General features: G+C 38.4%; 1 protein-coding gene across 1 annotated transcript in view; it reads left to right on the top strand.

Annotated features, from left to right (window-relative positions):
* LOC108548569 (neurexin-3-like) overlaps positions 1-23,281 on the top strand; it is a gene marked incomplete at its 3' end in the record, with an annotated part of 261,403 nt that overhangs the window by 76,618 nt on the left and 161,504 nt on the right. Inside the window, 1 exon segment of the mRNA XM_017901580.1 lies at positions 11,087-11,113. Coding sequence (XP_017757069.1) covers positions 11,087-11,113 — 27 coding nt within the window.

Raw genomic sequence — 23,281 nt, 5'->3', positions numbered from 1 at the left:
ACACACACCTTCAAGTTGGGGACTGTTTCGTGTCTTTATTGCCAACGTCTCTTGACTCGTGGACACTCGTTATCAGTTGGTCACTACTTGGATGAACCTCAGCAAGGGTTAATAAATCTCCCTTAAGACGATAGGCATAAGGACTCAAATTGTTTAAACATTCATCACGACAGAAAGACGTCGCAGGCAACACACACCCCCAATATTATTCGCAACTAATATGTTGTCTTGCATCACCAATTTATTACCATATTGTCATTATCTGCTTTGAATAATAAAAATACTCCCGTGACGTCCTGAGCGAGACATGTGATTTTGACGTAGCAGTCAAAGGGTCAGTTTAGAGTAGGCCGCATTCCAGCAACATTGTCTCAACCACGCAAATGTCTACAACCCCGCGAAACTCCTACCGTGAGAGTTGCAGTGTTCGGGAAGCAACAGCTTCAACAACTTCCTCTCGAAGAAGAGTTCGGACGAAACACTAAATGAAGTGAAAGATTGCTCGGAATCAACTGTCTTTTTCCATGCCTCGTCAATTTTCGCAGAACCCTAGTATTAGCTCGGTTAGATGGTTACTCTTTGACGGTAACAGGTGTATTATCCGAATGGGAATTGTAAATCCTTCTAAAACCGGGTCGATCGACTTTACATATTTATGCATTTTTTCAAATAACACGGCAGCGCACGCGCAAAAAGAAGAGTTTTATGGAAATTGCATTAAAATTTATTCCGCCGGTAAGTCAATAAGGGAAATTCAACCACCGAACAGCATATTAATGAGTTTCATTTTAATCCATAGTATATTACCATTTCCGCCAGAATTATTCCACCACGTAACATCCATAACGATCATTCCGAACATACTTCGTTAACTTATCCCGGCCATTGTAATTATACGTCTACCATCGGTTTCCACTTTTCCACCGACCACCCCCGCCGACATCCCAATTCCAATACCTCCGCCAACTGTTAATCCCTTCGTAGCCAGCACTTTCTGTAAGTCCAAAGTAAAACCGCGGATCCACTGTTATTAATCCCTCCGCGGATGCCGTTAAATCCCCCGGAACATCTTGCCCCGGTCCAACGATATTCCAAACCCGAGGAATTCGTCGAGCAATTTCCACCCCTCGCGAAAGACAAACACCGGCTCGATTACACCAGACGTGTTCCACCCTTCGCAGCTCGTTCTCTCCGCGAGCGTTTGATCAACGCGTACACCCAGCTAAGCTCGTCCCCGAATTCTTTGCGACGACGCGACGTATCGATAAGCCTGGACCATTTTCGCACCCAGGCTGAAGCAAAGTTTCGCACACTTTGCAGGGTTGGTGCTTGGTTCTTCACTGGTTGGCCGTCGCGACGCTAGGGTGGTCCCGCGAGGAAAACCCGCTGGAATCTTGGCGTGGTCCGCGTGAGTACGCCCCGGCTGGCAGCAGCTTCCGCTCGAGGCGTGAACGCTAATGCGAGTCGCCGAGCGCGCGACGGAGAGGGCAAACAGATTGGGTGTCTAGACACCCCTTCCAGGGTGCAGGTGAATTCTAGACGAGCTGTACTCGTTAAAGGTGAAAACAGTGTATCAAGGGTGGGATCAGGCCCGAGTGGGTGCACGCGTGTCACTCGCAGGCGAACCGTGATGCTGCGACTCGTTTGTCTAGGAGATGAGCGCGGTAGGGCAACTGGGGATGAAAGGATCCGGTGTTTTCTTAGCCTACAAGGTCGCTTGGGGTTCCATGGGAACGTGATTGCGAGTTTCTTGTGTAATTGTTTACTCGATAGCGTTGCAGGTAAGAATGACACGCGTGAGGGACTTTTGTTTGTTTTATTAAAGATTGGCACTTTCTTGAGCAGCCTTGGATACGTGCAACATAGGGGTTTCGCTGTTACGAGGAAAGAAATATAATTGGTTACAGGAAAGTAATTCAGTGCGATACTACTGTGTCGTGGTTAGATACTTTCGTCGAGGAACTGAAGAATGGCGGAGATTTCGTGGAAAGGAAAGTCTAGGTGAAAGAGATGGTTCGATTTCGCAGTCGAGGTTTATTGTTCCATTGTCAGGAGTCACGGGAGACCTGTTATAGTTAGGTCGATATTTTTGTAAGATAGGGGCACGAATAACCCTTAATCGCACGCGCGATTCCCGCAAAGACTGGAATAAAAGTCGCCCAGGGGTGTGCATAACAATAGTATAGCGATATAGGGGTGAAATAAAATTCCACGTCGCGAATAATAATGTAACCTTAGAGACGATGAATCCATTTTTGTATAATACTAGACCGTACCCAGACATAAATAATATACAATGTATACAACAGTACATAATAATATACAATATGCACAATATATACAATAATACATAATAATATACAATAACATACATCATAATACATCATAATATATATCAATAATATACAATATATACAACAATACATAAGAACATGCAATGACATACATCATAATGCATCATAATATACAATATGTACAATGTATACAACAATATATAATAATATACAATGACAAACATCATAATAAATCATAATATACATTAATAATATGCAATAAGTACAATATATTCAACAATACATAATAATATACAATAACATACATCATAATACATCATAATATACATCAATAATATACAATGTATACAGCAGCACGTAATAATATACGGTGTTATACATCATAATACATCATAATATACTTCAATAATATACAATGTATACAACAGTACATAATAATATACAATAATATACATCATAATACATCATAATATACATCATTAACATACAATACGTACATAATATATATATATATCAATAATATGCAACAAATACAATACTTGATAATATACAATGAAATACATTATAATACATCATAATGTAGATCAATAATATACAATAATATACATCATAATACATCATAATATACATCAATAATCGCGTCCGACTAGAATTAACGTTAACATTGTCAAAAGCACCTAGACAAAATTGAAGAATTGACAGTTCCCCATCCCCCGATCGCAAGCTTAAACCAATACGGAAAACCACCCCTTCAAGTATACTCGTACAATATAGCAGATTTTTCTCTCAATTCGTTCTTCCCCCGTTTAAACCGTGCTTTCCGTTCGTCCAGGTCCCCATATTTCCCATGTCAGTCGTTTTTCACGTTCCGCCTTCGCCTGGCTGGTTCTTACATAATTACCGGGACGAGAAAAATCGCAGACTCGTTCGAGCGTGTGTTACGTAAGGAAGCGTCGGTATTTCGCGGCGAGAATGGATTTTCCCCCGTCGGGTAGGGAAACAGAGCGAAGATGGCACAGTTCGATACGAATTTCAAGGTATTCCTGGAGTATTGCTCCGCGTGACGCCGCGCCGCGACGCCGTGGATCGTATCGATGCATAAGTTGAAGCCGGCTGGTGCTCGTTGATTTATAGTTGGCCGAGCTTGGCCGACGGATATACACGCTCCCGAAATATCCTTTTCCGGCCTCTGTCTGGATGGATGTGTCACCGAGCGCGGCTCTGAGCCGTTGCTTCCGGTCGTCGCGCTTTTCCTCCGGCATAAAGACGTTGGTGCGAGCGAGACCGCGCGATGCCGGGGTTAACGGGTGCGAGAGAGAGGAGGCTAGAAATTGCCACTCGCGCTGCTGGAATATACGCTGGACCAATGACACGCGAGAGATCGCGCAATCTGTCTTCCCGGGACACGGCTTTAACTTGTAACTCGGGTATCAAGGGGAATTTTTGGGGTGGAAGATGGCGGAACAGCTTCAAGGTTACTCTCGAGATCGCAGATTCGAATGAAGTTTCGCTCTAAGTTTGCATGCCGATGTTTTCTTCCTGTAAGATGCTCGCGATAGTTTTCCGAGGAGATATCTCTGTTAGGATGTGGCGAATAGGTGCGAATTTGTCGCTTATGAGATATAGCGATGGGAATTTGAAAGGGATGTTTGTAATGGGGAAGCGAGTTTCCAGTGTTAGGGGTGCAGCAGGAGATCGAGTAGTCGAGGGCTTGGAATTAGGGTTGCGAAAGAGAGCAAAAGCACGAAGCTGCTGTTGCATTCACATTGTCAGTTTCATATTTGACGATCTGGGAGAAAAGACGTCAATAGCCTCGGGTTAATAATTAGCTATTACGTATTTCAAAAATTCTCGTAGCACGTTTGACCAACGTACGATGATTGACAGCAATTGACAGCGTATTGGGTACGACAAATTATAACGACATACTACGTGCTAGAATATAGTGCTTGAAAATTAAAGTAACCTTTTTCTATGTGTACCTGTGTAATTAACCCCTGTTTAGCGTGTCAATAGTAGTTGAATAAAATTTCTGCGACAGTCAAGTACACTATGCAACGTGTCATACGTCATGCTGGTTAACACTGATGTTTTCACAACACAGTTACGCTTTTCGTATAACATAGCCAAATGGAATGGAGATTCGTCACTCTGTCAACGATTCATGACACATGCCAGTAATAAATACGATTATTTTATAGGGCGATAACTATGAAGGTAACAGATTAACCATATCGAAACGCGACTATTAGCCCATAGAACGATACTCTAAAATAACTCTGAATCCCACTGTAGGGAATTATTTTAACCTTTTTCACTCGATGACTTTTTCGTTACAGAAAAATAGTAATTCGAAGACCTTCTGTCATAGAGTCGGCGATATTTTTAAAATGGTAAATGAGAAATCATATGCAAATTAAGACGTAGAATTATTTTTCTTCCACATTCCACACATCGTTAAGTAATTTTAAATTTGATTTATTAATTAACGTCGATCTTTAGAATCTGATTAAATGGTGACTGAGAGTCACCTCTCGATTTTTCTTCCACATTCCACACATCGTTAAGTAATTTTAAATTTGATTTATTAATTAACGTCGATCGTTAGAATCTGATTAAACGGTGACTGAGAGTCACCTCTCGAGTGCAAAGGGTTAATTTTAATCCCTCGTAGATAAGGGTTTGAGGTTTGAGTAGGAATAGGAATGTGAGTAAATGGATAAACTGATAACAATATTTATTGAACAGTATAACAACACAACATAAATTGTAATTAAATTACACAAAATAAATTCGCTTCTCACTGCGATGTAATCTATTCAGGACTCTCTCACACAAAACGTCTATTTTTGATGACTGTCATTCACTCACTAATTGTTTTTCACGACTCTCTGTCATACTCGTCACTCACATACATTCCTCACACTTATACCAAACATTCTATGACAACCACTACCACAAGGAATTCCTTATAATGACATCAACTTTATTTCAACTTAACGATGATACTTGTTGATTTAACCTCAATCGCTTATGATACTCATAAAACTGCAATCTCAAAACTACCCTCTCAGGACTCTCTCCATACAACCCTCTTTCTACAACTACTCAGCTCTCTGTGACACTCCTGCCTCGCGTGTACTTTTCTCACACCCTGTACATTCCTGTATACCCTTTATACGTTCATTCCCTTTCGTTTTAATTCTCAATGTCTCTTACTGGATTCATTTTGTCACGTTCATCTAAAATTCCTCAGTCATAATTAATCATCTCACTTGATCTTCTTGCTTGTGGTCACTTTTGTTAAAGGGGTTATAACCTAAAAGAATAGCAGTCAATGGAAAACTGTGGAAAAACTGTATAGATCTGTATTGAACGGGAGAAAGATTAGAACTTGCCAGTTTAGTGTCACGTAGGTCACAGGACATCTCCAGAAAACAGGAGACAAAAGACAAAACGCAGGGGAAGGGATCACCCCTACATCTCTAAGATGTAGTTTACTTTACTATTTAATTTTACTACAACAAAAATTAAATTAAACCTCTGTGATTTTTAAATACCAAAGAAGGACTGTAATTCTTTTCGTTTTAATTTTAAAAGATTGGAAATTAAAAATAAATAATTATTGCGCGACAAAAATTGTTAACGCAAAAGAATAGTAGTCAGTGGAAACGGTGGGAAAACTGTATAGATCTTTATTTAACGGGTGAACGATTAGAACTGGCCAGTTTAATGTCACGCAGATAACAGGACGTTTCTAGAAAACAGGAGACAAAAGACAAAACGCAGGGGAAGGGATCACCCTCAAATCACACGAATATAGAGTTTATTTTACTATTTAATTTTACTACAACAATTTTCATGCCTCCGCACGCATTTATAGGTTGCCTAATTATTAGCCTAAGCTATACATTCGTTCTTTTGCAACAAAGTGCCAAACACTTTTTGCGTTCTCTCAGGGCCGTAGCTATTCCAATCCCTTGTTACCTAGCACGCATGCTCGGCAACGAATACGTTGTAATTTCGACAAATTCGTTTCTCAATCGCAATGGAGGATTTAACCACGTTTGACAATCAACGTTTGATAATCGTCCACCAATTATCTCAGCGTCTTGACAGAAGCTCAAAGCGGAATATTCGCTTTCCACGGTGCATTATCGTGCAAAATGTGGCGAAACAAAAATTGAACCCGGGAAAATAAAAGTGACGCCTTCGTAATAACGGTTGCCGGTGGAAAGAATTCCCTGGATCCCGCTGGATTTCCACATTTTAATGAAAGTCCTCTCCCAGAGCGTAATGAACTTGACCGAACTTTATCGTCGCGAGTTCATCAGCGGATTTAATCGGGGGCCGGCGAAGCGGATAACCGATCAGAGGTGAACAATGGACTTGCCAAGTTGCCCCGACGTGGTATTAGTGTTACGTTATCAAAGCGAAATCAAGTTCTATTGGGCCTATGTATGGGTGGCACGGGTCACGAAAGTTGTTCCAGGCTCGAATTCCTTTTTTCCCTAATCTCGGTTTCTCGTGGGAACGATTTCGTTGAAATCTCGTCGAAAGTTGCCAAAACGCGCGATTATTTTCGGCAATTGATTATTCTCTTGGGGAAGACTGTCGGAAGAAATTGGGGTAGTTCGTATTGGAGGATTATTGCTAGATTAATCCTATGCAGGCAGAGATATGCGCATTTAATAAACCTCGTGCAAACAATTAATAAAAATAGCGCGCATAATTGATATTAATTAAACCGATACGATGAAAATAAATAAAATAAATAAAAATAATTTAAATTTCCGCTTTCTAACCCTTTCGCGAAGTCTGAATGTCTAGCGCCGGTCCCTAGGGGTAGCTTAACGTATTAATCTATGCAGACAGAGATCTGCTTGTTTAATAAACAAAGACTCCTTTTTGATAACGAAATAGATTTATTTCAACTAAAATATCATAATAACTCTCAAACACACGATTCTCTACTCATTAGGTCTCGACTACATGTATTTTGCTTCATCCGTGCCCTTGTTCCCTTACTTAAAGTTTAACCCTTTGCACTCGAGAAGCGACTCTCAGTCGCCATTTAATCCGATTCTGAAGATCGGTGTTAATTAATATATCAAATTTAAAATTAGTCAAGGATTAGTGAAATAAAATAATTCTACGTATTAGTTTGCATACGATTTCTTATTTACCGATTTATAAATATCTTTGAATTACTATTTTTCTGTAACGAAAAAATCGCCCAGTGCAAAGGGTTAACACTCTCGCTTTTCATATACAGACTTTCTTTCTCGATCACTCGATATGAACATAGATATCCCGTCAAAACGATCTTTTCGCGCTGTTTGTTCTTTCACCCGCATTCTAGATGTCGCCTTGAACATCCGAGTCGAATCCCATGCTGCTGTCTATTATTCCTCGTTTTTCGGGAATCTGCCCGAGTCTTCCCATGTATTCACTTAGAACTAAGACCATACACCAATTCGCCTCGCTATCGCTCTTAATATTATACTATCTCCTTCGCTAGAGTCCTTCACGGCTCGCAATACCACAGTATTATTCTTCGATGCAGTGTATTCTTGTCTATAATTCGAACGTAGAAACAGAGATTAATTTGAAAAACAATCTGAGTGCAACCTAACTAGAAATATAATTAAAATCCCTTCTCTCTATTTTCATCGAATACGGGTACAACTTATTTCTTTATCCCTTGATTTCTCCCGTTCTTCGCAGCGATATCTATTTTCGCAGGTTCATGGTAACAGCGCGTAAAATATGAAGGAATAAGTTTCGAGTAAAGGGGTGAAAAGACGTAGGATAAACGCGAAAAGGGGAGCCTGAATGTCGCGACAAAAGCGCGCGTGAAAAAGGACAAGGGTGTAAAATTTGTAAGTTTAAACTGGAAAACATCGTGGACATACAAATAGCTAAAAGAGGGAAGGCCAGAGAGGTGAGATAAAATGAAGAGAGTGAATGAAACCAGGTTACCTATTTTCTGTAACCCCTTAAATTTAAAATAAAGTAATTCACTTCTGGCAATGAAGCGTGTCGAAGAAGAAAATAAAGGGATGAAGATGGCAACGTCTATCTGCTTGTTCTTAGTGTCTTACATTTTTATTCCGGTTTCTATAATTTAGTCTTGCAAGAGTCTGTCTGGTGAAAGTTAATTAACGTTCGACGAAGCTCCTTTTCTCCGTGTAAAAGACGTTCAACCTTGACCCAACCGATTTCACTCGTTAAATTGAAATTCAGCGGACTCGTCTCTGCTTAATGCTCCTTATTTGTCACGACTGCTGCTCGGATAGACGAAACTGAAACGAGGACAATTCGTTTTACGAAGAAACGTCACCGTGGGAAAATTGGGTCAACGAGTACCAATTTATTGAGATCGATACGTTGCGAATTCCACTATTCTTGCGTTCCAGTCGCCGTCAGACTCTTTTCTTCCAAGTCCAACACTGGGAATGCGTGCGTTTTATCTTCCGATAAAGGCACTCTAAATGATGAACGACCAATCGGTTCGAACTGTCAATTGTGAAAATAATTTTCCACGGAGAAATTAAGAAGAGAGAACCGAGACGTCCAAGTAATACAGAGATACATTTGTAGGTATTGATGAATGTGGTAATTTATTAATTAATTATAACTGTATTCGAGTGACGATTAAACGTACGAATTATCTCTTCACACGGATCTAGATCGATTCTCAGTTTAATAAATACAGCGTTCAACTTGATAACTCGATAACAACTCAGTTTGCAACAACTTGTAGCGGCATTATTCTCATTCTCGCTAATAGATGGATTCCTACTTGAAGGAGGTTCGAGGACTTTGTTCGACTCGGCTCGATTCCCATAAATACAAGTCCCTGATGGGATATCGTTGAGGATTAAATAAGCGGATTTTGTCAGAGTTTATTATGCACGAGGGGAGCTGTGCCAAGAAAACATTGCTATTGAGAAAATGGTCTGAATCGCACTCTGGTCGCCATTGAGCTAGTTGTACTTTTATCAACCTTGGCCCATGCGTGTCTGCGAGTCATGGGGGTTGGTCGTGAAGACATAACCAGGCCTCCATTGACTCGGGACTACTGACGTTGCTATGAGTGGAAAAATGTCTGTCTTCTTTGTCAGTAAGGATCCCTACATTCCTATAGTACCTAAGTATCCCCTGTCTAAGGTGGGGCCTGCTAGAAAGCCTAACTGACCTAGTCCATTAGTAGGTCCAGGATGAAATGCATCCCTCCCTTTTCCTTGCATCCTTCTACTACTTGCTACGTATCATAGTACGAGGCATATCATAGCAAGAGGATGCCAATTAGCAGCACAATAGGAACTACCAGATCTCATTGCAACCCTGAGACCCTACAAACTAATCGTCTAGACTAAAATTGTCTAAAAAATCTGTTCTCTGACTACTCTTTGAAATTATCGCTTCGAATATCACTTGAATATCACCTTCTTTAAATATCACTTCCACCATGCACACGTTTTTCAATGCCTTCCTTAATATATGGTCACGTTTAGGGCCCAACGCATTGCCCAAGGCTTTTCCCAACTGACCTGGGCTGAGCTCCTTCGCAAAGCTACGTGAAAATTCGCAATATTACGCAACTATAATAACTCTAACAATTGTTAATAAACCTTCAACTTCGATTTTAGTGGATTAGTTTTGTGGGGGTCCTCCCCCACCATCGTTTAAAGTCGGCTCGTCCAGGTATCCTCATGATTGTTAGCTAGAAGGGACGTTAGAAAAAGGAAGGGTTGCGTTTCATCCCGGGCCTGCTAGCGGACTCATCAGTAAGGCTTGCTTAGCAGGCCCTTGCCTTAGACACTGGGGATACAATTGGAAAAATGGGAAGTTATATATATAGGAAACTGGGAGTTTCCCGAGGACTTGCGGGAAAGTCCTTAAAGGCGGAATCCATCTAGTTGCGAGGGCGAGAATGATGGTCGCTACAGTTTATAGTGGTAACTTGGAAGTAGTCTCTTCCTTGTTGTTTGAAGACACGATACATGAAACATTGTCGTAGAATTAAAGTATTAAATCTCTGCAAATGGTTGAATACCTGTTCAGAAGTATCACGAGACACCTAGTCGAATAATACACTCGGGATTTCGCAAACACACGACAGAAAACCGCGTGCAATCGAATCTTGGGTAAAAATTCGTGACCCAGGGACGGCCATTTTGAAGCGGCGTTTATCCATTCTCACGCCGTCGCGGCATTCGTAAACGCGGAGCGGAAGTCGCGGACAAAAGTTGGGGAACGTGGAATCGGTAAAAATGCAAAAAAGCTTGGCCATTAGGAAAAAGCACGACGTGCAAGCTGCGCTGGAAGACAGCTCGGGCCGGATATCTAATTCCGCGTGGCGGTGTACACAGAAGTTGGGCCAGCGTAACGCCGGGGAATACGTAAAATGGCCGCCAGGTTTTTTCCCGCGTTGAAAGTCAGCGTTGGAACTTCTTATGATAATCACGACGAAACTTTTTCGCGGCATGGCTCCTCGAGATTCTCGACTCTGCGATCAGCTTCTCGAAAGCTGCCTTCGTCGTCGATGCGTGGTCGGCTTGTGAATTTCTATCCGCGCTTTTCTCTTTTTCTCCGTTGCTTCTTTCCTTTTTCGTGCCGGGTTACGCCTGTGCTTGCGTGTACGAATACGAATTCGAAGCTGGCCTCGGGTGTTTGGGTAGATGTAGAGCATGAACGATTCGGTCTGGGCTGCAGATCAATTATTTATCGCGCGCTACTTCACCGGATTCCAACGGCTGATCGTTCCTTTCTGCTTTCTGTTTCAGATATCCTCCATCACCAGCTTCTGCAGGGTGAGTAGCTACTTGTCTGCCGATTTATTGGATATTGATTCATTCGCGCTTCCTATGAAGCTCGGAGAACAATGCCCTGCACTTGTCTGTCTGGCTCTCTTTTTCTTCTTTTCCCATTTTTTTTTCTTTTTTTTCTTTTTTGATTTGTGCGAAGAGGATGTGTTAAGGTTAGTGGAGTGTGTTGAATGCACGATGCGGATGAATGTCTACTGGTTTCGAGGAGAATGGAATTTCAGGTGAGCAACGGCTCTGGAGTGTATTTAATTTACTTCTGAATCGACGAAGTATATTCCATAATCGACGATATTAATTATTTGAGTTCTAAAACGAATGCTAAATTTTTATTTAGGAAACTTTGATATTTCAGAAACGTAGAAACGTGATAATTTGATGACCAGAAAGAAAGAAAATTAGGGAAATTATTGTTTGGATTAATAGGTAAATTCTTTTAGACAATTTTGAAATTTCAGAAATATAGAAACGTGAAAATTTGGTGACTCAATAAACAGAAAATTATTATAGAGAAAATATTCATTGGAATAATGGGTAAATTTTTTTAGACAGTTTTGAAGTTTCAGAAATATAGAAGCATGATAATTTGGAGACTCAAAAGACAGAAAATTATTAATAAGTAATAATTAATAACAAAATTAATAATAGGTAATAGGATTAATAGGTAAATTAACAAAAGCATCGTGTTTCTATTACAATTATTGATAATAATTTCAAGAATTCTAGGTTGACCAAATATAATCCACTTCAATCTGAATTTGATATTATAATATCGTACATGATATGATATATAATAATACATCATACATATATTTTACAAATAGGATATTACAAAATATTTATCACGTAATCCGCGTACGAATTTAATCATTGCTTGACGATGTGCGGGTTTAGCAAGGAACGCATAAGCTGATGAAATTCAGATATTTTTCTATTTCATTAACCGACGGAATTCACGAGCCGGTAATCGTAAATGCGGAACACGAGGGTGCGCGCTAAATAAAAGCTTTCGACCGCGGCGCTGATCGATCGCAACCTCCGGTGTCTTGACATAAATTTAAAAATTAATCGAGAGTTAAAAGCATCGGGTTCCCTGTCGTTCGGAATATCGGTTTGACATATTTTTCCCAAACGTCGATAAAAACAATACCTCGTACCTGCAGCCAGATGAGAGGGCCCAGACGAAGCCATTAAATCGTTCGCTTTCCTTTGAGCAATAACCAGAAACGCAATCCTTGATCCCTTCCCTTAACAGGATTTCTCTCGTTCGATGAGAAAACGAAATGACAATCGTGTCCCTGGACGATATATATATATATATATTTCCTCTTCTTTTCTCCGCAGCTGTTTGCCTTCCAGCAAAATAGATTAAAATGTCAGACCGCCATATAAATTTTATAAATTTCGATCCTTCATCTTTTCACGGACGCGTAAACAGCGATATTTTTATTCGAAATATTACCCATAGCAACGCGAGCTCTGATAGTACTCACTGGGAAAAAATTTTTATTCCAATTACTCTTATGACAGTTCTGACAATTCTTCTGACAGCCGATTTTTGGCAGTGGTTGTCGTGTCTTGAGAGCACTCGAAGTCTTGTCACATTTCGTCCACCGATTCTGGCATCTGAATTTCTTATCCATAAGCTCCTTGACCTATTTATTACTATCGTAATTGGTGCAGACGAAAGTCAGAGGAAACTAGGCCGGTATATTTCAAACGTTCATATCGAATTCGTAAATTTATTATTAAAATGGCTCCAAAATTTTTCTCCTTTTTATTTCAAACTTATTTCGAACAAAGGATTTGGAATATGATATTCTCAGTTGATAATCACTTTCGCACGTGAAAAATTGTTTCCTACATTTGTTAAATCAGCCATACTTTCATTAGCTTCCACGGAAAATTATTGACACAATTTGCATAATTTTATTCATGAATTCCACACACTTTTACGCAACGAAATACTGTACTAAAATAAGCCATGCTGTATGTACATTTAAAACGTCCATGAATAAGATTTATGTACAGCCACTGACTTCGCGAATTTAATATTTAATTGTATAATGCGTCAGTTAGGTTAGGAGACGGTACATGGCAAGCTTGCTGCGTTCGTATCAAATATCGATGGACCCCGAAATTCCGCGCGACATACATTAGTTTTCGAGACAATATTCGAGAACGTACAATGGAAACTGATAGTGGCGAAATGATCAGATTAGTCGGAGAAAATACACGGTTCGCTGCTCGCGAGATTGCATCGGGGCCTGAATTCGCCTGATTCAGATGTTGCCTTCCTATCACGATCTCTCGCTAAACAATGTCTTTATTGTGCCTCGCCTCGTGCTTGACAGATCAGGGAAAAAAGCACGAGTGCATTCACCGTCGATCTAAACTTTCTAAAGAGCAATCGATGACCTGCCAAACGAGATGAAAGGAGACACAAATGCAACCAAAGAAAGTGGCTTTCGAATACTCTGATAACTCTGTAAACCGTGATACCATTATTCTCAGAAATTTGTAGAAACAGATCAATTGTACGATGAATTTTCGGAGATAAATTTGGAATGTGGTAGAGATGGATTAATAGGAGTGACAGCTGGAAGTATTTTTAAAATTTCCTTTCGAAACTGGCGCAAGGAGTGTCAAGTTTGGCATCCGATGCCAAAACGTGAGATCCCGTGAAGAGGAAGCAATCGTTAGCGGAATAGGAGTGACCTGGCAGGAAATAAGAAGTTAACGAAGGATAGAGAGGATCGAAGAAACGTTTCGAGTTCTCTCGTTGTGTCCCTAGGGGTGAAGGGAGTCGAAGGATAAGAGGTCGCAGCCCGCGGACATACGGAGATGGACGACTGAAATCCTGTTAAAAATAGTCGCCATTTCTGGAAGGCACGATGAAGTTTCTCGGGCACGATCCTTTGAGGCGTGGAATGGCGAAAGTGCGATGGAAATGTGTCTATTAAACTGTGACATAGTGTTTTTTAACAAAGTATTTACAAGCCTACGTTTATATAAATTATGCTATATTAAATTATACTATTATACAGCACCGTAGAAAATTAAGAAATTGTGTATTTCTATATATTACGGTTTTCATTATTATTTTAATTTGTTGTCAAAGTATTTACAAACCTACGTTTATATTAACTATGCTATATTAAATTATGCTATTATACAGTATCGTGGAATATTAAAAAATTAGTGTATTTCTATATATTACAGGTTTCATTATTATTTTAATTTTTTAATAAAGTATTTACAAGCATATGTTTATATAAACTATACTATATTGAGTTATGCTATTATACAGCACCGTGGAAAATTAAAAAATTGTGTATTTTTATATATTATGGTTTGTCATTTTTATTTTAATTTGTTGTCAAAGTATTTACAAGCCTACGTTTATATTAACTATGCTATATTAAATTATATTATTATACAGTATCGTGGAAAATTAAAAAATAGTGTATTTCTATATATTACGGTTTTCATTGTTATTTTAATTTGTTATCAAAGTATTTACAAACCTACGTTTATATTAACTATGCTATATTAAATTATGCTTTTATACAGTATCGTGGAATATTAATAAATTAGTGTATTTCTATATATTACAGGTTTCATTATTATTTTAATTTTTTAACAAAGTATTTACAAGCATATGTTTATATTAACTAAACTATATTGAGTTATAATATTATACAACATCGTGAATTATTAAAAAATAGTGTATTTCTACATATTACGGTTTTCATTATTATCGGAATTTTTTAACAAAGTATTAACTAGCCTATGCTTGTTATGATATTGCAGTTTCCATTGTTAGTTTAATTTTTTATCAAAACATTATAAAATATTTTCTTCCTATTTGTGTCGGCGATTTATTAATAACTTAAATGAATAACTTAATAACTTAAATTATTAATAACTTTAATTTTGTGTATCTGTGATTATAAAAATGTCCTAAGTTATATATTATGTTTCGTTTCGAAATGTTTCAAGCTTCCTGTTTCAAATATATAACACTGTTCCTTCTCCCACGATCTTGTAATTTTCTGAAAAATTTGACAAGCGTGAAATGGCTGGCTATATTTTTGTAATTTTTGTCAATTTATTAATTCGTATATTAATATACGATGTATGTCAATGTCCTTCTTTAGTGATAAAACAGTTTATTGATCGAACAAATTGCCAGTAGATGACAGGTGTGACAGTGTGACAGTGTAATTTCTATACCGTGAATAGGGTTTTGAAGAAATTATACGAAATGATATATATATATTAATTAAACGATAATAATTTTATTACAGTCTCTCGACTGAAATGACAGTAATTTTTGCAACATGAATAATATTCGAGATGCAAATGTTCTTTTACATCTCTATTAAGCACATTCGACCTTAGGCTTCCATTTCTTTCATATATTTGGAAATTCGAAGTCTTCCTGGCCCATACCCAAATACGGTTATTACCTTATGACTTACAAGTCGTCGTTTCCCTAGTAGTCTTGTAGAACATACAGATAGATGTAGAAGATGTCTACAACCCTCTTCATTTTTACAGCCCTCTTGGAAAGCTACCCCCACTTCCTCAGAGTATTACAAACGTACGAACGATACGGTATTCTTCTACTTTTCAATTCTTTCTTCACGTCGTGAGTTTGTATGCCGGATGAGGTTTCTTCGAGGGTGCATATTTATCCATTTATACCGATGACGAATGGAAAAAGTTCCGTGATTAATTGCACGGTTGTGTTCGGAGGGATACTTTTCAGCGGAATTTCGCAGGGAATAATTCTTCCATGTCAAATGAACGTCGTGTCGTGTCATGTTAATACGCGCAAATGTGTAAATTTAATTTTCGCGAGTTACAAATGCGTGCTGCACTAAATTAACCATTATGACGTCGCATTGCGCGCGTCTAACGCAACTGCACGAAATTCGTTATCATTTTCATTACGCGTATTACGTGTATCCCATGTATGATTAATTCCTGCTAATTCACATTGTTATAAAAAATATTACGAATTTATGAATTTTTATATCTTTGTATTACTCACGCGATCTAATATTTCGAGTTACCTATATTCCTTTTATCTCGAAAATTTTATTGTTGACATTTTAATCGATAGTGGAAGACAACTTTGATCTTATCTCTTAGATAAATGAATGGTACGTTTATTTGTACTTTCTAGTTTTTGAATAATTAGTATAATCGAAAGATGACACTGTGCAACGCGAATTTTAATCTCTAAGGCCCATTGTGTAATTCTTGCAAAGTCTACTTTCTTTGAAAGGAGATCGTAATCGTAGGCTTTTTTGAAGGAAAGTATGGAACAGTATTGTCGAAAGTGTTTCCATTTCGATTAGATGGAGAAAATATTCCTGGGTAACGGGTGTACATGGTTTTATCGTCACGCAACCATTGCTCGTTTCGGTAATCTCGGCGGTGCCGTTGCCACGCGTAATCCCATAAGCAAGCCGAACATACATATAACAATCCACGAAAGAAAAATAAAACATAGAAATAAGTTCAAAGGGAACTTTAAAAATTTGCAAAAGATAGGAAATATGTAAAATTTATTGCTGACTTATATACAATCTTAAAGCTATGATCTTACAACTAGCTTATATGTAATATTTCAACTTTGATGCATAGCTCTTAGCTTGGTATCGTTTCCCAAAGATGTTCTTTGGAAAACAATACCAATTACCAGGTCTCACCACGTGGAGGTGGCTACGCATCGAGACCCGACATGCGCCCTAGTGGCGCAGCCTGCTGGCGCTACCTGTATCAAAGGTACCCTAATCTAACTTGGAGCGAATTAAGTTAAAATGACTCTACTGACACTTTATTATATTTCGTGTCTTACAAAAGGGGTTTCGGTTCGGTATACTGAAACTCTACTGTCGCAACGCTAAGATATTTTCAAGTTCCCATAAAAATAGGGAATGAAATATCAAACACGCGAGCTAATAGAAAATCGCGACGCGCCCGAACGAGTTCGCGATTATTCGAAAGACCGACTAGCCTAGGCGATGTACTCCCGTGTACAGAGATAACTTCATACCTCGGCACCCTCCCGATCGGGCCTAGCTCAATTCCAGTCACTGTCGCACTCGCCAAGACTTACACGTGGACCAAGGATAGTCCCTGAACCAATGAAACTTCTAGTGTCAACGCGAGGGCCCTGCTGGGCGGTTGCCGGCCAAGACAGACACTTCGCATCCCAGCCACACGGGGTAGAACTTAATCATCCCTGTGGTCTAACCGTAGATGGTACTAGTCCGTCAGCCAGCATGTGCCCGAGCCCCAGTCGCGTACGACTTAGGCAGCGGACCGCCCCGTCGAGGTCAGAAGACGCACTGATCCGAGGGGGTCACCCTGGAACCCGATGCATGACGAGATTGACAGTGACTGGAAATGAGTGTCGGAGACGAGTCGTGAGGATGACTTACGAAGCATGTACTTATCGAGTACACGAGAGCACGTCGCGTAGGCTAGTCGGTACTTACGAACGATCGCGATTATCGCGAGAACAATTATGTTCTATTTGCTAAACGAGGGGGATAAGAAAATGATAGAGAATTTATAAATTTCGCTCCAAATTAGGTAGCTTACCTTTGTACAGATAGCGCGCACATGATACTTAGTCTATGGATCTATCTTATGATTACTTAAAAGTAAACGCACGCATCGTTCATTGATGTGTCGCAAACAGAATCTTGAGAAACCTAAAAGCTAAAACAGAATATATTATTGTTAATATGTAGCTGAAAGGAAAGGGATTAGTACGAGGAAACCATCAAGGATAATAACCAAATGGAACGAGCAAGCCAACGACGAGACCTGAGCAACATAACTACGAGACAGAAACATTCCAACGGTGAGATATAAACATACCAACGAGGAAGCGCTCGAGTATTATACGAAATACTCGAACGCTCTAACGAAAACAAATCGAACGGAAGTCGTAAAATTTGTGAAAGGAAAGATTTAGCCAACGATGAGACATAAGTAAACCAACGACGAAGCATTCGAATATTATACGAAATACTCGAATGCTGAAACAAAGACACATAGAATGAAAAAAATAAAATCTGCAAGAAGAAATTATTGTTAAATTATTTAAGAGAGTGGACAATGGCCACTGAATAGCCATTGATCTAGCCAACGATGATATACAAATAAACCAACGACGAAGCATTCGAATATTGTACAAAATACTCGAATGCACAAACAATGAAATCTAGAATAAAAGAAATAGAATCTGAAAAAAGAAAGATAATTAAAACCTGAAACAAACAAAAAAAATATTAACGCGGACCCTCCGAAGTCGAAGCGACAACTGGCTCGAGCCTGCACGCGGGCCCCTTATATAGCGGTGGCCGGCCGAAGATCGGCGAAAATTTTCGAACTTTACCGATTCCTATAAAAGTTACTTCTCCGCTGTAATAACAAATAATTTATTATTTTTTTTACTTTTATCGTTAATTTACGTTGTAAACTATCTGTTATCAACGATTTTAATTTGTTATTAACAATAAATTTATTAATTTATTAACTTTTTGTAAGTTGTGAATACATTTTAACACATATACGTTGTTTGTTTAAGTAGTAGCTAATAATTTATTAACTTTTTTTACTTTAATCGTTAATATACGTTGCAAAATATTTGTTATTAACAATAAATGTGGCAATTTATTAACTTTTTGCTAGTTATAGATACATTTTCACGCAAATACGTTCTATATACTAGTAATAGCCTATAATTTAGTAATTTTTCCACTTTTATTATAAATTTACATTATGAATAATACTTTATTAATAATAAATTTAATAATTTTTACAAGGTAAGACTGTATTCGCACCTCTATATGATAAATTTCTATGATACGTATATATATCTTAAAATATTTTGATTTCCCCTATATTTCTGACTAAAATGAAGTATTATACGAAAACCAAGAACATTAGAAGATTCATTTTCATTTCAAATGTTATCAAAGGTAAAATTTTATTTTTTATCATTTACATTAACAAGTTGTTGGTATTTATGTACCAATTAACGAAACTGTTTTATATTACAAGTGATTTAGATTTCTTCGTGTTAGACGATAATTTTTGGTTCGATTACACATTACTACAATCCTGATGAAGCTTACATGTGCGCACAATTGCAATGTACCTGCAAAATCTCGCTCACGGGTTATTTTTAAACTTTGATGACCAATTATACTTACTCAGAAACACAAATAATTATAATTACAGACCATGATAAACTCAGGTTACTCTCACCTAACTTAAGAAACAACAATAGACCACCTAACTTTCCTATTTTAAATATAATACTTCATTTTAGAATATATTAGCGAGGAACTATTTAAGTAAATTTCTTTCGCGTGTAAAATTTTTTAAATTACAAAATTCCATTTTTGCGAAGGATATTTTTCTTCCACTATTTCACGGAACTATTTTCTCGCCTCGGTTCCTATCGAAGCGTTCTTTGTGGCGTGATTTAAGATCGTCAAGACCAAGACCACGATGAGGCGGAGAGAGAGGAAGATGAAGGAAGCGATGAAAAAAGAGAGCTTTCTGCCTTGCCGGCGAGAGAAAGAAGCAATTCCGATGGAGATCTTAAAAGCGTTTCGAAAGCGCAAGATTTCCACGGCTAGCTGAGTTTCTTTGGACATGGTCCAACTTCCGGCGAAAAATTAATAATGAAATACTATTGGATACGGTCAGGGTCGAGTGCTTTGCGGAAACTTCTCGACCGGTTTAATAAATGATCACCATTTTTAGCCAGATTCCCGCCATGAAATTCCCATCTCTGTCTTTTACTCGTGTCCCGTAATTCATCTTCCGCTGCACGGATCCAGCGCGCTTCCGTTTTGTATTTTATCAGGGTAAGACCGGTTTTGTCGGTCGAAGTTGCTTCATAAATTTTTTCCTTCCTCTTTGTCTCAGTCTCGCGCTGAGACACTGCATAATTCATCGTTAAATTTTGAAAATTGCTCGGTATCGTCCTTTTTCCACCGTGTACACGTGGCTTTTCGAAAAGGGGTTACAAAGAGAGCAAGGAACCAAGCTGCAAGACGCCAAAGTTCCTGGTGTCTTGGGAAAAACTCTGGGCTATGCATCAGACCATTAACATTACCATCTTTGATCATGTTTAACACTAGATTTACGGAATCCGTGAATTTGACGGAAGGGTTGTTCCAATTATACGATGGTGACAGATTTAGTTAACTTATATTAAGACTGTTAATGTAATATATAATTGTTTTTAAATTAAACTAATCGTTACAAAAAAAGGCACGTGGTTTCCTTTACCTGTTCCTAAACCTAGTATTAAAGGAAACATAGGAAAACGTGTGTATGTTGAAGAAGAAATATAAAGTACGCAGAAGATGATCAGAGGACAGTCTCAGACAGTTTCTAAGTTGAATTTGTAGGTGTGGTTCTTGAGACCGAAAGGACTTGGATTAAAATTAAAGAGAGCTAAGAAGACAAGAATCTTAGAAGGCTTATTCTTCACAGATTGGTCACTTACTTTGTCGAGAGTCTTTTAGGAACTAAGTTTGACGATTCCACTGTCAATGGAAGTTCTTCCTCTGTCAATGATCCTCGTTCTCAATTGTTTCATCACGATCGAGAGCCATGGCGAGCTCAAAGCCGTCGTCTATCAGCGACCGCTTGGACCCAATTGTCAGTGGTTTTCTTACAAATTTGATTCGAGTTTTTGAGCCAAGATTGGGATTCAGAGTGAATAGAAAACACAGTCGAGTTTAGGAAAAATAACGTGGAATTATCGTAGTAAGTTGAGGATTATTATAAAATTGTGTCGTCGTATAATTCGTGCCTAAATTGTTACCAATAAACATTGCCATCGTCCAATATCTACGATAATATACGTACGAAAGGCAAAAATGGGATAACATCCGTGGAAAATTATTTGGAAATTTCTATTATTTAGAAATTTTCTGAAATTCTAGGAGGAAGTAATTTATCCACTTCGATTTTTCTTTTTTCGTTCATTCTTTAAAAAAGAAACTGATTTTATCCATTCAATTTTTTGAAAAAACTTATGTCTCTATAGTTAGCATGATCCAGGTTCGTCTGTTTATTAGAAAAATAAATACAAATTAAATAATAGGTGTTCCAAAATTCACGCGCCATTTGTACAATAATGCATTGGCAACGAAGAAAAAACACAGCATGACAGCTGACAGGTTAGGGTTATTAAAAATGCAGCGCTATGTTAGAAAACAACGAGTTTTTATTATTGAACAATAGTTACAATCTTTAATTGAAAACCTACGTTTTCTATAAAAATTATTTCTTGCCTGAATTTTGAGACACCCCATACTAACTCATCCAAATTTATTCTTTATTAATAATAACTTTTAACCGTGATAGAATTTATTTTCCCATTCCACGGTATATTTCGATGATTTTTAAACCCAATTCTTACGGAAAATAAACCAACGATTCGCGAATCTCACCATTCCTGCGATTTCCAGCGAAGCGACTCGGATATTTTTATCCAAATTCATTTTATTAGTTTATCGTCTATTTCACCTGAACAAATGCGTACACTGAGTCCGCGTGTGTATTCTTCCGAACCCGTGGCACGGAAGCTTTCAATTTCGACCAGGTAAACGTTTTTAATTTCACCGCAAAAAGCGTCGATGGCCGTGCGCTCTCGTGCGCGTGTACACACGTGCACGAGCAGTGTGAGTTTACGATGGAATAAATTAAATCAAAATGTAAATCGGTTTCCCGTTGAACCATGTCCGGCCAGAAGTCGAAAACAGGGGAGAGGAAATGGTTCAGAAAGCAACGGCCGGGACAAAAGAGCGATGAAAATATGAAATATCGAGAAAAAGAGCATCGAGTTTCGTCTTCGATATAATTTTCCTTTGTTTCCCTTGCATTCGCAAAAAAATTGCTCGTTACTCTCTGTGCTTGCACGAGAATTTCTGGATTATTACGATACTTTTCGTGAACGAGAAATGAACGATCGAAATTTGTGGAATAGCATGATTGGTGTATTGAAAAAATATGTCTACTGAAAAATGGAGCTTTGGAGAATTTTTAAGACACGATTAAAGTATTTTGGCATTATTATTTAGCTTTCTTGGATCGTTGTAGCATAAGACTTTGTCGATTTCGTCGATTTCATTGATTTCATCGTGCCAAATGTATAGATCCCCTGTGTTACACATTATTAGTATATATAAATTAATAGATCGTAGTTGATATGTATATTATATTTTCAGTAGTGTAGGAAACGTTTTCTGCGACGTGTCAGAGAATTACATATCTTTTTTAAGTAAATCGAATATCGTGGAATCATCGTATCAAATATTTCCAACGTTGCTTCATATTGCACTCCATTATTATTGAATGTCTCGAGGAAATGTCTGAAGCATCTTTACAAATTTTATAGTCAATCGTTTTCAAATTAATACGAAAAGTTCGTAAAACTTTATTCCTTATTTTTATTTTTCTAAAAGGTCCCTTCTCTGGAACAAATATTCTTTAAACCGAATTTATTTACTACACCAATTATTTTTGCCACGACCAAAGTTATATACTTCCTTGATATTTATTAAATTTCATAAATTACAATTCGATGCAAAAACCATATAATTCCATAAAAATTCTTATTCGATTCTTCCGCAATTATCTCGCGATTCCCTATTTTCAATCATTCCCATGGACAATCGCCCTCTCCTCCCTCCGAGCAGGTGGTTCGAGGAAAAGAAAATGTCCGGCGGTGAAATGCGCGCGAAAATTCAAGCGCAATCGCAGCGTTAAATATTAATTTTCTTAAAATAATCCACAAAGCCTTGGGCCGCGTTGGAGCAATTTTCAGGCAGCAACCACTTCGAATAACCGCGTCGCGACGCTTCCAGGCAAAAGAAACGCTCAAAGCATCGGCCGGTTCTTAAGGAAATGGAAAAGAGCCGTGGCTGACATGCCTCGCCTGCACTTGACTGCTTTCTCGAATTTCTAGTCGCGAAAGAATTCTCGAGTGCAAATAAAAATAACACGCTCCGCGATTTCGGGCGATGACAAACTGTTTCGCTCGCGTTCGCCGAAACGACTTCGACAATTCGCCTTTGGATTGCCATGAGTACTCCGTAACGA

Source organism: Eufriesea mexicana, unplaced genomic scaffold, assembly GCF_001483705.2.
Source record: "Eufriesea mexicana isolate 0111107269 unplaced genomic scaffold, ASM148370v2 scaffold1688, whole genome shotgun sequence".
Classification (NCBI taxonomy): domain Eukaryota; kingdom Metazoa; phylum Arthropoda; class Insecta; order Hymenoptera; family Apidae; genus Eufriesea; species Eufriesea mexicana.
This window is presented reverse-complemented; position numbering and strand designations above follow the sequence as displayed.